Source organism: Colobus angolensis, unplaced genomic scaffold, assembly GCF_000951035.1.
Source record: "Colobus angolensis palliatus isolate OR3802 unplaced genomic scaffold, Cang.pa_1.0 Scaffold34, whole genome shotgun sequence".
Taxonomy (NCBI): Eukaryota; Metazoa; Chordata; class Mammalia; order Primates; family Cercopithecidae; genus Colobus; species Colobus angolensis.
Genome location: NW_012116710.1, coordinates 5,250,050 through 5,264,166, shown reverse-complemented (window position 1 = coordinate 5,264,166; position 14,117 = coordinate 5,250,050). Strand labels below are relative to the sequence as shown.

At 51.6% G+C, this 14,117-nt stretch overlaps 1 protein-coding gene across 1 annotated transcript in view; it reads right to left on the bottom strand.

Annotated features, from left to right (window-relative positions):
• RYR1 (ryanodine receptor 1 (skeletal)) overlaps window positions 1–14,117 on the bottom strand; it is a 164,972-nt gene that overhangs the window by 70,921 nt on the left and 79,934 nt on the right. Inside the window, exons 59-67 of the mRNA XM_011952520.1 lie at window positions 12,337–12,404; window positions 12,116–12,237; window positions 11,296–11,345; window positions 10,772–10,832; window positions 10,421–10,659; window positions 7,913–7,994; window positions 6,464–6,594; window positions 4,992–5,324; window positions 3,075–3,315 (exon numbers count right to left, since the gene is read on the bottom strand). Of these exons, the coding sequence (XP_011807910.1) occupies window positions 3,075–3,315; window positions 4,992–5,324; window positions 6,464–6,594; window positions 7,913–7,994; window positions 10,421–10,659; window positions 10,772–10,832; window positions 11,296–11,345; window positions 12,116–12,237; window positions 12,337–12,404 (1,327 nt within the window). The remainder of the gene's footprint in view (window positions 1–3,074; window positions 3,316–4,991; window positions 5,325–6,463; window positions 6,595–7,912; window positions 7,995–10,420; window positions 10,660–10,771; window positions 10,833–11,295; window positions 11,346–12,115; window positions 12,238–12,336; window positions 12,405–14,117) is intronic.

Genomic DNA, 14,117 nt, shown 5'->3' with positions numbered 1-14,117 from the left:
GGCCTCCCAAAGTGCTGGGATTACAGGCTCGAGCCACCGCGCCCAGCCGCCTGGCTAATTTTTTTTTATTTTATGTTTTGTAGCAAGAGGGTCTCCCTAGGTTGCCCAGGCCGGTCTTGAACTCCTGGGCTCAAGAGATTCTCTTTCCCTGGCCTCACAAAGTGCTGGGATTACAGGTGTGGGCCACCTTGCCTGGACTGACTATTCCTTTTTAAAAAACTTTCTCTTTGTCTAAATTTTTCATTGAAATACATAAATATGTATACATACAATATACACACATGATACATACATATGTATTATATAACCTACATATTAAGAAGTGTCGTCTTGGCCGTGCGCGGTGGCTCAAGCCTGTAATCCCAGCACTTTGGGAGGCCGAGACGGGCGGATCATGAGGTCAGGAGATCGAGACCATCCTGGCTAACCCGGTGAAACCCCGTCTCTACTAAAAAAATACAAAAAACTAGCCGGGCGAGGTGGCGGGCGCCTGTAGTCCCAGCTGCTCGGGAGGCTGAGGCAGGAGAATGGCGTGAACCCGGGAGGCGGAGGTTGCAGTGAGCTGAGATCCGGCCACTGCACACTCCAGCCTGGGCGACAGAGCGAGACGCTGTCTCAAAAAAAAAAAAAAAAAAGAAGTGTCGTCTTGATTAATTATCACAAAGTGAACACACTTGTGTAGCCACCACCAAAGTCAAGAAATAGGACATTTCTGGTCCCTGGAAGTACCATCATGGCCACTCCCCCTTCCTCCTCCTGACAAATGATCCTTATTCTAACTTCTAGGCTAAAAACTTTTTAAAAAAATTTCTTTCTTTCTTTCTTTTTTGAGACAGAGTCTCGCTCTGTCGCCCAGGCTGGAGTAGTGTGTGATCTCGGCTCACTGCAAGCTCCGCCTCCCAAGTTCAAGCGATTCTCCTGCCTCAGCCTCCCACTCAGGAGCACTTAGCTGGGACTACAGGTACGTGCCACCACGCCCGGCTAATTTTAGTAGAGACGGTTTTTTAGTAGAGTATTTAGTATTTAGTAGAATATTTTTAGTAGAGACGGTTTTGCCATGTTGCCCAGGCTGGTCTCAAACTCCTGAGCTCAGGTGATCCACCTGCTTTGGCCTCCCAAAGTGTTGGGATTACAGGCATGAGCCACCACACACAGCCATAAAATTTCTTTTTTTGAGGGACAGGGTCAGAATCTAAGTAGGTTCACATATTTTATTTTATTTACTTGTATTAAATAAAAAAACCCTTATTGAGACAGGATCTGTCTCTGTTGCCCAGGCTGGAGTGCAGCGGTGTGATCACAGTTCACTGCAGCTTTGACCTCCTGGGCTCAAACCATCCTCCCACCTCAGCCTCCCAGTCCCAGCCTGAGGCCAGGACTACAGGTGTGTGTCACCATGCCTGACTAATTTTTGTATGTTTTCTTTTTTTGTAGAGACAGGGTCTAGCCATGTTGCCTAGGCTGGTCTCAAACTCCTGAACTCAAGTGATCCTCCTGCCTCAGTCTCTCAAAGTGCTGGGATTACAGTTGTGAGCCACTGCCCCCGGCCCCAAACTTATTTTTATCTGCTTGTGAACATTAAAGAGATGGTATAATTTGTAGTTTATTTCTTGGTTTTCTGGCTTCTTTCATTCCACCTAACATTTGTGAAAGCCAATCACATTGTGTGTAGAAACAACTTGTTCACTCCCACTGCCATGGAGTCTTCCGTTGTATGAAGAAACCACAATTTGTTCATATTTACTGAGTTAAAAATGGAACTATATCCAACAGCAGAGAATGTCACATGACCACCAAGACAAAAGGGGTGAATCTATATGTCTTTTTTTTTTTTTTTTTTTTGAGATGGAGCCTCGCTCTGTTCCCAGGCTGGAGTGCACTGACACGATCTCAGCTCAGTGCAATCTACGCCTCCCAGGCTCGGGCGTTTCTTCTGCCTCAGCCTCTGGAGTAGCTGGGATTACAAGCCTGTGTCACTACGCCTGGCTAATTTTTGTATTCATAATAGAGACAGGGTTTTGCCATGTTGGTCAGGCTGGTCTCAAATGCCTGACCTCAGGTGATCCACCCGCCTCGGCCTCCCAAGGCAATTACAGACAGACATAAGCCACCACACCCGGCCTATATGTCTTTCATGGTGTATTGTTACGTTTAAAAAACAAAAAAATCGCAGCCAGATGTGGTGGCTCACTTCTGTAATCCCAACACTTTGGGAGGCTGAGGTGGGTGGATCACTTGACCCCAGAATTAGAGACCAACCTGGGCAACATAGTGAGACCCCATAAAAATACAAAAATTAGCTGAGCATGTTGGTGTGAGCCTATAATCCCAGCTACGCAGGGGCAGAAGCAGAGGATCACTTTAGCCCAGGAATCAAGGCTGCAGTAAGCCATGATCATGCCACAGCACTCCAGCCTGGGCAACAGAGTGAGACCCTGTCTCAATAATAATAATAATAAAAAAGCAAACTGTTCCTTACAGTGTCATGCATAGTGACAAAGAAATCGACACAATTTAAGTGTCCAGCATTAGGAGAATGATAAAAAAAAAAAATCACATTGGCCAGGTGTGTTGGCTCATGGCTGTAATCCCAGCACTTTGGGAGGCTGAGCCAGACAGATCATGAGGTCAAGAGTTCAAGACCAGCCTGGCCAACATGGTGAAAATCTGTCTCTACTGAAAATACAAAACTTAGCCGGGTGTGGTGGCATGCGCCTATAATCCTAGCTACTGGGGAGGCTGAGGAAGGAGAATTGCTTGAACCCGGGAGGTGGAGGTTGCAGTGAGCCGAGATTGCACCACTGCACTCCAGCCTGGGCAACAAAGCCAGGCTCTGTCTCAAAACAAACAAACAAACAAAAACCCCAAAACCAAAACCAAAAAGAAACAAGTGGGCTGGGTGATGTTGGGCCAATGTTCTCAAAGCTAGAAGAAACCAGGAGGAAGAGTCAGAAGGTTGGTGGAGCCAGAGCATTGGAAGAAGTTTCCAGCCAGTCAGGAGGCAGAGACCAGTTGCGGCTGGAGGACACGGTAGGTCCGGGCGTAGGGCGTGGGGACGGCGGGGCGCCGCTGACCTGTTATTGTCCACATAGCGGATGAGCAGCGGATACAGGGCGTACAGGTCCCGGCAGAGCACGGAGAACTCGTCCCGCACCAGCAGCTCGCCCTCCTGGGCCTCGGCCTTGGCCTCCAGCCGCAGCTGCTCCTCCTCGGACACCACCTTCCCTGCCCTCTTGCGCAGCCGCCCGATGGTGGGGATGAAGTGGGACTGCAGGAGCTCCGGCCGCGCACGGCTCACGATGGGCTGTGCGAACACTGCAGGGGCGCGGTGGGCTCCGATGCCACCTCCGGCCTCTGATACAGGCCCCGACCTCCGTTCCCAGCCTGACTCCCTAACGGCACCTCCGACCTAGCAGCTGCCATAGGACCCCAGCCTGACCCTAACCTCGGACATCGTTCCTGAACACTGATCCCAGCTATAGCTCCTGACCTGAACCTACGACCCAGTCCCTATCCTGTGACCCCAGCCTGGCACAAATCCCTGACTTCTGACCTCCAACAACTGAAGCCTCACCTGTTACTTCACTTTCTTTCTTTCTTTTTTTTTTTTTTTTTGAGACAGAGTTTCACGCTTGTGGCCCAGGCTGGAGTGCGATGGTGCAATCTCGGCTCACCACAACCTCTACCTCCCGAGTTCAAGCGATTCTCCTGTCTCAGCCCCCAGAGTAGCTGGGATTACAGGCGTCTGCCACCACACCCAGCTAACTTTTGTATTTTTGGTAGAGACCGGGTTTCACCATGTTGGCCAGGCTGGTCTCAAACTCCTGACCTTAGGAGATCCACCCGCCTCGGCCTCCCAAAGTTCTGAGATTACAGGTGTGAGCCACTGTGCCCGGCCTGTTACCTCATCCTTAACTAGCATGACCCCTGACCCCAATGTTTAACCTCTGACCTGGCCCATACCCAGACTCTTACCTCACTATGTGATTTCCGGTCACTATGTGACCCCAAGGTCATGAATGGGCTTCTTACCCCAGCCTCTGGCCCCTGACCCTGGCCTCTGATCCCAGCTCCTGATTTCTAGCTTGACCCTGATCCACAACCTGTTTCGTCACACAAAACCTTTTTATTTTTATTTTTTAATAATAGAGACGAGGTTTCACTGTGTTGCCCAGGCTGCTCTTGAACTCCTGGTCTCAAGTGATCCATCCACCTCGGCCTCTCAAAGTGCTGGGATTACAGGCATGAGCCATCGTGCCCAGCCCTTACCCGAAACTTCTGAATCAGGAAACCTAATGCTTTGAGGATCTTTTTTCTTTTCTTTTCTTTTTCTCTCTTTCTCTCTCTTTCTTCTTTCTTTTTCTTTTTCTCTTTCTTTTTCTTTCTCTCTCTCTTCCTTCCTTCTTTTTCTCTTTCTTTCTTTTTCTCCTTCCTTCCTTCCTTTTCTCTCTTTTCTTTTCTCTCTTTTCTCCTTTCTTTCTTTCTTTCTTTCTTTCTTTTTCTTTATTTCTTTCTTCCTTTCCTTTCCTTTCATTTTGTTTGTTTGTTTTGAGAGAGTATATCGCTCTGTCACCCAGTCTGGAGTGCAATGGTGCAATCACAGCTCACTGCAGCCCCCAACTCCTGGGCTCAAGAGATCCTCCTGCCTCAGCCTCCCAAGTAGCTGGGACTATAGGTGTGTGCCACCACACCTGGGTAATTTTAAAAAGTTATTTATTTATTTTTTTTTAAGAGATGGGGTCGTGCTATGTTACCTAGGCTGGTCTCAAATGGCTGGCCTCAACTGATCCTCCCGCCTTGGCCTCCCAAAGTGTTGGAGTAACAGTTGTGAGCCACCATGGCCAGTTGACCCCTGGCCTTTTGACGCTGAAAAACCTACACTCTGACTCCTCCCAACTCCCAGGGGACCATGGGTCTCCCTTTCAGACCATCTGGCCAAGGGAGCCCAGGCCGCTGACCCACCCCTCAGAGGCCCAGTGCCCCCGACCCACCAGCCAGCCGCTTCATCCAGGAGGCCTCGTCAATGCCCAGGTTGTTGACGATGATTCTCAGGATATTCCCCAGCAGGGAGTTGAGGTGGTCAGAGGTGACAGCTGTGCAGGGTGGGGGGGCGCCGGCGGGCAGGGCAGGAGGGGGTGCCTCGGGCCCGCGCTCCCACCATCGGGGCAGGTAGCTGCATAGCATGGGCAGCGTGATCTCAATGACGTGCGGCATCTCTGTATAGCGGGCCCCTGACTCGGCCAGCCCCCCGATGTCTGCCATGAGCCGCTCCAGCACCGGGATGTCAGGACACATCTCCTCCACACTGTTGGGGAGCCCCAGGACTGGGGTACAGGGAGGGGGGCAGGGAATGTCAACCGATCACCCCCAGACCTCAGTGCTCTGGCCTTCCCCGCAATACCTCAGACACCACTGAATTGCCACCCCACTAAACCAGTCTCCCAAACCCTATTCCTCCCATCTCACCCTCCAGCCCAACTACCTCTCCCCGCCCTCACACTGAAACTCAGTGGCCCTGCAAACACTTCACACCCCTGAGCCTGTCTGCTGCCTAAAATCTCACCCCTAGAAACTTTCCCTCCTAAAATCTCCCACATCCCAAGCCCATTCCCCTCATCCCTACAGTGCAGCATACTCCAAAAGAGACCTTTTCCAACCCCACCCCATTCCCCGGCGCCATCTCTGAATCCCACACCCGGTTCACTCCCTTGAAACAGACAAGCTGTCACTTGCTCACTCGCTGACTCTGGGCCAGGTGCCATCTGGGAGCACAGCTGACCAGGAAGACAAGCTTCCTGCCCTGGAGTGTCCATTCCCCACAGGTCCACACCTCATTCTAGCCTCTGGACCCAGAACTCAGGGGACTTTTGTCTGTTTTGTCTGTTCACTGCTGAACCTCAGGTGACTAGGACAGCGCCTCATACATAGTAACTGCTCAATACATATTTGCTGAATGAAGGAATGAACCCATGCCTTCCTTCAATCCTCTCATGCTCAAATACCCCTCACCCTATGTCACCAAGCTTGACGATGCCCTCAAATGTCACCATCACTAAAATAAATTCCACAGCTCCAAATTCCATGGATGGGGTTTTGCTATGTTGCCCAGGTTGGTCTTGAACTCCTGGACTCAAGCAATCCTCCTACCTTGGCCTTCCAAAGTGCTGGGATTACAGGCGTGACCCACTGTACCTGGCCACCAAGTGCTATTTTTCTTAAACTTTATCAATGGATTCTTGTTTTAAAAATCAAATTAATCTCCCAGTGCTCCCCACGTAATGGCCTTGAAATGCCCCCAAATCATAAACTCTGGGGTTCCTGAATGTGTGGCACTCCCAACCTGGGGAATTCTCAGCCGCTCACAGCCCAGCCCAGCCACACTACCCCCAAATTAGGCTCTCCCCAAGGCCCTGTGCTGGGGAGACCCAGACCCCCGGCACTGCTTCAGCCCCACACAGCTTACTGGCCCGCTCTCGGGGAGACTTGGTGGTGTACACGGAGCAGGCGTTGTACTCGTTCAGCTGCGGCTCCAGGAACGCCACTGGCATGGCTGCTGCCAGACGGGCCAGGCACTCCCCGAGGGCTGGCCGAAGCCTGGAATAGGGGGCTGTGTTTAGCTGCCACGTGTCCCCCTCTTTTGGGTCCTGGGTCCCAGCCCCATCTCCATAGAAACGGCTCCTCCCAGAACCCTTTGGGACAGAGCTGCCATTCATCCATGTGTGCCACTTGTTTTGTTTTGTTTTGTTTTGTTTTGTTTTTTTGAGACGGAGTCTTGCTCTGTCGCCCAGGCTGGAGTGCAGTGGCACGATCTCGGCTCACTGCAAGCTCCGCCTCCCAGGTTCACGCCATTCTCCTGGCTCAGCCTCCTGAGTAGCTGGGACTACAGGTGCCCGCCACCGCGCCCAGCTTATTTTTTGTATTTTTAGTAGAGACGGGGTTTCACCGTGGTCTCGATCTCCTGACCTTGTGATCCGCCCACCTCGGCCTCCCAAAGTGATGGGATTACAGGCTTGAGCCACCGCACCCGGCCTGCCACTTGTTTTGTTTTTTAAAGACAGGGTCTCGCTCTGTCACTCAGGCTGCAGTGCAGTGGCCTGATCTCGGCTCACTGCGACCTCGAATTCCTGGGCTCAAGCGATCCTCCCACCTCAGCCTCCTGAGTCGCTGGGATTACAGGCACACACCATACCATGTCTAGCTAGTTAAAAAAAAAAAAAAAAAAGTTGTTTTTGTAGAGATGCAGTCTCACTATGCTGCCCAGGCTGGTCTCGAACTCCTGGGCTCAACTGATCCTCCCATCTCAGCCTTAGGAGTAGCTGGATTTACAGGCACCAGCGCCACCACACTGCAACCACACCAGGCTAATTAAAACAATTTTTTTTTTGGTAGAGATGGAGTCTCACTACGTTGCCCAGGTTGGTCTCAAACTCCTGAGCTCCAGTGATCCTCCCTCCTTGGCCTCCCAAAGTGCTCACAGGTGTGAGCCACCGCACACCGCCGGTGTCACTTAAAGTATGCATAACTTAAGAGCTGGTGGAAACAGTGGCAGTCCCACTCTTGCTGTATCAGTAATCAGCTCAGGAGCGGTCACGTGGACACTGCCAGGGGCCCTCCCCAGGGACTCCAGTGTTGCACGGCACCTGTGTACAGCCCCTATGGTCTGCGCCACCCCTTCGTCCCCAGCAAGGCCCACAAGCGCCTGCTTCCCGGCCCCAGACCTGGTGGCTCTATCTCCGTGCCTGACCTGTCCCTGAGCGCCCTCACGCGGCCGCCGTGGGGAACTGCGGCTGCAGCCGTGTGCGGGAAGATTCCTAACATCTACCCTGCTTTTCACCCACCCCGTCGTCTTCTCCTGCTCCCTCCCTTCCCCTCCAACCCCACCCAGCCCCAAACGATGGCTCTCTCTCCTTACTTTTCCACGTAAATGTTCTTGGTGGTTCCCAGGGAGTAGATACTGCACAGCGTTCGGTAGCAAGAGACCTGGACGTCGTCCACTGAGGGAGACGGGGGCGAGGCTGTGGGATGCGCTCACAAGACAAGCCCTCCCCACCCCACCTCCCCTGTCTCCAAATAGGCCCATGCAGTGAGGAAGAGCAAGCAGCTTTACAGCCAGCCTGCCATGTATTCTTGTGACTTGAGCAAGTTACCAAACTCTCTCTCAGCCTCAATTTCCCTACCTATAACATGGGGATAGTTATAGTACCTTCCTCACGGGGTTGGTTGTGAGGATCAAATGAGTCACTACTTGGAAAGTCACTAGAACGGGGCACACATTAGGCACTCAATAAAGGCTAGATGTTGTTTCTTCCGTGGAGAGGAGTCATGGCCCGCTATAATAAAAGTGAGGGGTACTTCCTCCAGAAAAAAGCAAACAGACCTGCAATGTTGCTGCAATTTTAGGCTATGTTTTTCATTTTATTTAAAATGTATATATTTTTAGGGTTGGCGCGGCGGCTCACGCCTGTAATCCCAGCATTTTGGAGGCTGAGGTGGGCAGATCACCTGAGGTCAAGAGTTCGAGACCAGCCTGGGCAACATGGTGAAACCCCATCTCTACTAAAAATACAAAAATTATCTAAGTGTGGTGGTGAATGCCTGTAATCCCAGCTACTGGGGAGGCTAAGGCAGGAGAATTGCTTGAACCTGGGAGGCAGAGGTTGCAGTGAGCCGAGATCATGCCACTGCACTCCAGCCTGGGTGACAGAGCGAGACTCTGTCTCAATAAAAATAAAAATAAAAATAAAAAATATATATAGTTTTAGAGATGGGGTCTCAGTATGTTGCCCAGGCTGGTCTCAAACTCCTGGTCTTAAGTGATTTGCCTGCCCCAGCCTCCCAAAGTGCTCAGATTACAGGTGTGAGCCACTGTGCCTGGCTGGATTCTGAATTATTTTTAAAAAATCAAAGACATTTTGTGGGTAACGAGGGAGATTTAAATATGGTTAGGTTAGGTGTGATAATGGTATCGTGGTTACACAAGAGAAGGTTCTTATTCTAGGAAAGCCAGCTGATGAACATTAAGGCATGAGGTTATCCTGGTGTGTGCAACTTACACCCGCTGGTGTGTGCAACTCACACCCAAAAGTTCAACAAAAAAACTAAATATTTTCACCCACACAGTGAAGGGTAAGCACACGGGGCTTTTCTTCTTCTTCTTCTTTTTTTTTTTTTTTTGAGATGGAGTCTTGCTCCATCACCCAAGCTGGACTGCGGTGGCACGATCTCAGCTCACTGCAACCTCTACCTTCCGGATTCAAGCAGTTCTTGTGCCTCAGCCTCCCAAGTAGCTGGGACTACAGGTGTGAGCCATTGTGCCCAGCCAACAATTTTCTTCTTTCCACCTTCCTGTATGTTTTGAAAATTTCAAAATAAAAAGTTGGATGGGAGAAGAACCCTATCCAGGTGCTACTTTTCTATTCTTTTTTTAAGATGGGGTTTTGCTGTGTTGCCCAGGTTGGTCTTGAAATTCTGGGCTCAAGCGATGTTCCTACCTTCGTCTCCCAAAGTGCTGGAATTACAGGCATGAGTCACTGAGCCTGGCTACCAAGTGCTACTTTTCTTTTCTTTTCTTTTTTGAGATGGAGTCTAGTTCTGTTGCCCAGGATGGCGAGCAACAGCACAATCTCGGCTCACTGCAACCTCCGCCTCCTGGGTTCAAGTGATTCTCCTGCCTCAGCCTCCCTAGTAGCTGGGATTATAGGCAACCACCACCATGCCCAGCTAGTTTTTGTATTTTAGTAGAGACAGGGTTTCGTCATGTTGGCCAGGCTGGTCTTGAACTCTTGAGCTCAGGTGATCTGTCTGCCTTGGCCTCCCAAAGTGCTGGGATTACAGGCGTCAGCCACCGCGCCCGGCCAAGTGCTACTTTTCTTAACCTTTATCAATAGATTCTCTTTTTTACCATCAAGGACCCTATTTTATTCTTTATTTATTTTAGAGACAGAATTTTGCTGTTATCCAGGCTGGAGTGCAGTGGTATGATCATAGCTCACTGTAGCCTCCAACTCTTAGACTCAAGTGATCCTCCCCCGTCAGCCTCCCCAGTAGTTGGGATTATAGGCGTGTGCCTCCATGCCTGGCTAATCTTTAAAACTGTTTTTTCAGTAGAGACAGGGTCTCGCTATGTTGCCCAGCCTGGTCTTGAACTCCTGAGCTCAAGCGGTCCTCCTGCCTCAGCCTCCCAAACTGCTGGGATTACAGGCATGAGTCGCTGTGCCAGTCCAGTTAGGGTCTTTTCTTAGAGATGCTGAGCTCGCATCCTCTTTAACTCATTTGCCACCTGCCAAGGTACTGACGCATGCTTTGCTTACAGCAAGAAATCCACACACTCAAACACCCAGGGACTCTCACAGGCACCCAGGATGGGTGGTGTTGGCCACACTGACTCCCCACAACCTGCCCTTGGGTCAGGAGCCCTTACGGATGACGTCATCTCCGAACTGGTGCTGGGCGATGTGCTGGAAGAGGGTGGTGAGGACCGGCAGCAGCGCCACGGTGGTGTAGGTGAGGTTCTGGCCCACGCCCTTCACCTGCGTGCGCGCCTGTGACACCTTGCCCAGTCGCAGGTTCTCCACCATCTTCTCGATGTCCTCCGAGGCACTCTCGAAGAAGGAGCGGAGGCCAGCCTTCACGATCTCAGGGCCTGACTTCATCACCGTCCTAGAAGGGCAGCAGGGGAACACCAGCTCTGGAATCAGGCAGTCTAGGAGACCAGGGGTTGGGGTGGGGGCCCGATGACAGTGGGAGTGGGTGCCACTGCCCATGGCCCTACCTGGCATCCAGGGAGCGGGCCAGGATGTGAAGACAGTTAACCACAGCCGGGGCGTCTGTCCCTGGGAGAGAATGATGGGCCGGGGAGATGGCATGGCTAAGAGGACAGAGGACAGTGCTTCCCTCTACATCCACCCCAACCCCTCTCTTCCTGAGGCTACCCGCAGGCTACATTGGAATGCTACTGCACCCCCCCCCCCGCCTGGACTCCTACAGCGCCTCCAAACTTCCCTCCTCCCCAGCCTGACCACTCTCCTGGCCTTCTTCCTGCCCAACGCTGATCCCACTGGGCTGTCCTTGTCTGGAGATGGGTCTGCCTCTCCCACTGGCCTGGGAGTTCCACTGAGGGCAGGCCCAGGGTGTCTCAGTCACTGCCCTGCCCCCGGGATACCCGGTCCATGTCTCCAGGTCCAGAGGAAGAACACAACAAAGGTTGTTCAAATTAAGGCAGAACCCGGGAGCTATTTCTTCAGGGTGGGGAAGAGAGAGATTAGGGAGGAAGACCAAGGGAGCGGAGCCACTTACCAAAGAGAGAGACTCGGTGGCGGACAAGAGCAGCAAGTTTGCAGAAGAGGCTGAAGAAAGAGAAAGGGACAGAAGGCAGGAGAAACAGCGAGTGAGGAGGCCAAGGAGACGAGGAAAGGGTGACCCAATTAGAGGAGACAGGGACAGAGAAGACAAGGAGAGAGGAACCAGGAGGGGGCCGAATGATGCAGACAGGAGGGATAGGAAAGGGCAGAGAGATGGGAAAGCTGGAAAGTCATAGGCAGTAACTGGGATGCTGGGGAGGTGAGGGACAAGTCGGCCTTTCTTATTATTCTTTGTTTGTTTATTTTTTTTGAGACAGGGTCTTGCTCTGTCACCCAGGCTGGAGTACAGTGGCGCGATCCCAGCTCCCGGCAGCCTCCAGCTCCTGGGTTCAAGCCATCCTCCCACCTCAGCCTCCCGAGTAGCTGGGACTATAGGCATGTGCCACTACGCCCGGCTAATTGTTCTATTTTTTGTAGAAATTGGGTCTCGGTGTATTGCCCAGACTGGCTTCAAGGGATCTTCCCACCTCAGCTTCCCAAAGTGTTGGAATTACAGGCATGAGCCACCACACCCGGCCTTGAGTTGGCCTTCCTGGACAGGGTGATCGATTTGTCCCAAGCTGTCTGAGAGTCCCACATCCTGGGAAGCCCTTCAGTCCCGGCACACTCGCATGGCTGGTCACCATAGCCCTTCAGTTGCCTCTGCAGGAGACGGTCAGTACCCAACACCCAGCACCCAGGACAGAGCCTCCACGGGCGAAGGATTACAATACTGTGGGGTCAGGGGGCTGGGTCCAGGGTCACAGGCAGCCCACCTGGTGATCATTTCCTTCTCCTTGTTGGAGGCGTGGCCGCCACTGCCCAGCACTTTAGCCGGAGTGGACAGGAAATAGAGGCAGTGGTTGGTGAAGTACTGGTTGATCAAAGGGAGCAGGATCTGGAGATGGGGTGGTGGGGAAGAGATAAAGGGTCCGATGAGGGGTGGGGAGAGCCCATGAGTCCCCAGCCCCCTCTAGCTTCTAAGCCCACCTCTCACCTTGGCAAAGAATTTAATCTCCTGTTCATGTGGGGACTTTTCCACTCGCCCGCTGCTGACCACAGCCTCTATAGGGAGAGCAAACAGGGTTCACGGTGGGTTCAAGGCTGGAGAACCCAGGGTGTTCTGATGGGCAGGATGCCAGGAGCAGAGTTGGGAAATGATGGGGAATAAATTATTGGTATGAAGTCATTTGTGTTGGCTTTGAGATAAACCTTTCTCCTGCCTTTCATCCGATTCCCCCAACTCCTTTTTTTTTTTTTTTTTTTTGAGACGGAGTTTCACTCTTATCGTCCAGGCTGGAGTGCAATGGCACCATCTCAGCTCACTGCACTCTCTGCCTCCTGAGTTCAAGCGATTCTCCTGACTCAGCCTCCTAAGTAGCTGGGATTACAGGCATACACCACCACACCCAGCTAATTTTTGTATTTTTAGTACAGCCAAGGTTTCACCATGTTGTGCAGGCTGGTCTCAAACTTCTGACCTCAGGTGATCCACCCGCCTCAGCCTCCCAAAGTGCCTTCCCCCAACTTCTTGATTAAACCCTTCCTGAAGCTGACAACTCCTTGATCAAACCCCTTCTGAAGCTGACTATGGGGAAAACAAACTGAAATGGGTTAAAGTCCTGGAACATGCCCTTCCTCACCCACCACAAGTACTTTTCATTCTGAACTTGAATACATGGCACTGAGTTAATCTGCAACAAATGAATGAATGAACCAAATGAAACAAGAAGTCAATGTAAACAAATTAGAGTTAATTTTAAAATGGAAATCAATTGCAAACAATAATAATGGTGATAGTCGTAACTGATTCTATTAAAATAATAATACTGGCTCCAATTATTAAACACTTGCTATGGCCTTGGCACTGTGAGACACGTCATCCTCACACAGTCTCCTTACAACTTGGAGGTCTGTGCAGTTGGTTCCCAGCCCCCATTTTTCAGATGAAGAAACTGAGGTGAAGTAACTGACCCCAGGTCAGTAAGTGATAGAACCATGGCTAGTTATAGTGAACATATGCCCATATCACAGGTGAGGAATCAGAGGTCTAGAGAGGGAAGGGAATCGTCAAGGGGATGTGCAGCACTGAAGCTAGGCAGGCAGGCTTTGAGGCAAGACATGACAGCGAATCCTGCTCTGCCACTCACCTGGAGGGAATTTGGGGGTTCCTGAGGGCAGCTCTCAAGGGGAATTCTGGGGGGGGTCTCTAGGGAAACTGGAGGGGATTGCAGGGCCTAGCTGTAATTCTTAGTGGCCTATAAGAGGCATTGGGAGCATCCCAACAACCTCAGCCTTCAAATGATACAGAAATCTGCCTTGTTCTCACCCTTTTTGCCTCCTGTCTCCACCCCAGTCAAGCCAGAGGGACCCTGTGAACACCAGAATTATGGATCACGTCCCTTCTCAGTTCAGCCCTCAAACCCCAACTCCATCTCACTCCACGTAAAGGTCTAAGTCCTCATCACAGCTAGCAAAGCCGTACATGATCTGCCCCAGTCACCTCTGTGACCTCGTTTATCTCACTGTCCCCCTCGATGACTCTGCTTCAGCTGCCGGGCATCCTGACACTCACACCAGGGACCTCTCAGGGCCTTTGCAGTCACTGTTCCTTTGCCTGTGAGGAACCGATGTCTCCCAGAGGTCCACACAGCTCCTCCCTCACCTCCTTCATGGCTTGCCTCAGATGTCACTTTCTCATCAAAGTCTTTCCAGAACACCCTATTTAAAATTACAACTGGCAGGCCGGGCGCGGTGGCTCAAGCCTGTAATCCCAGC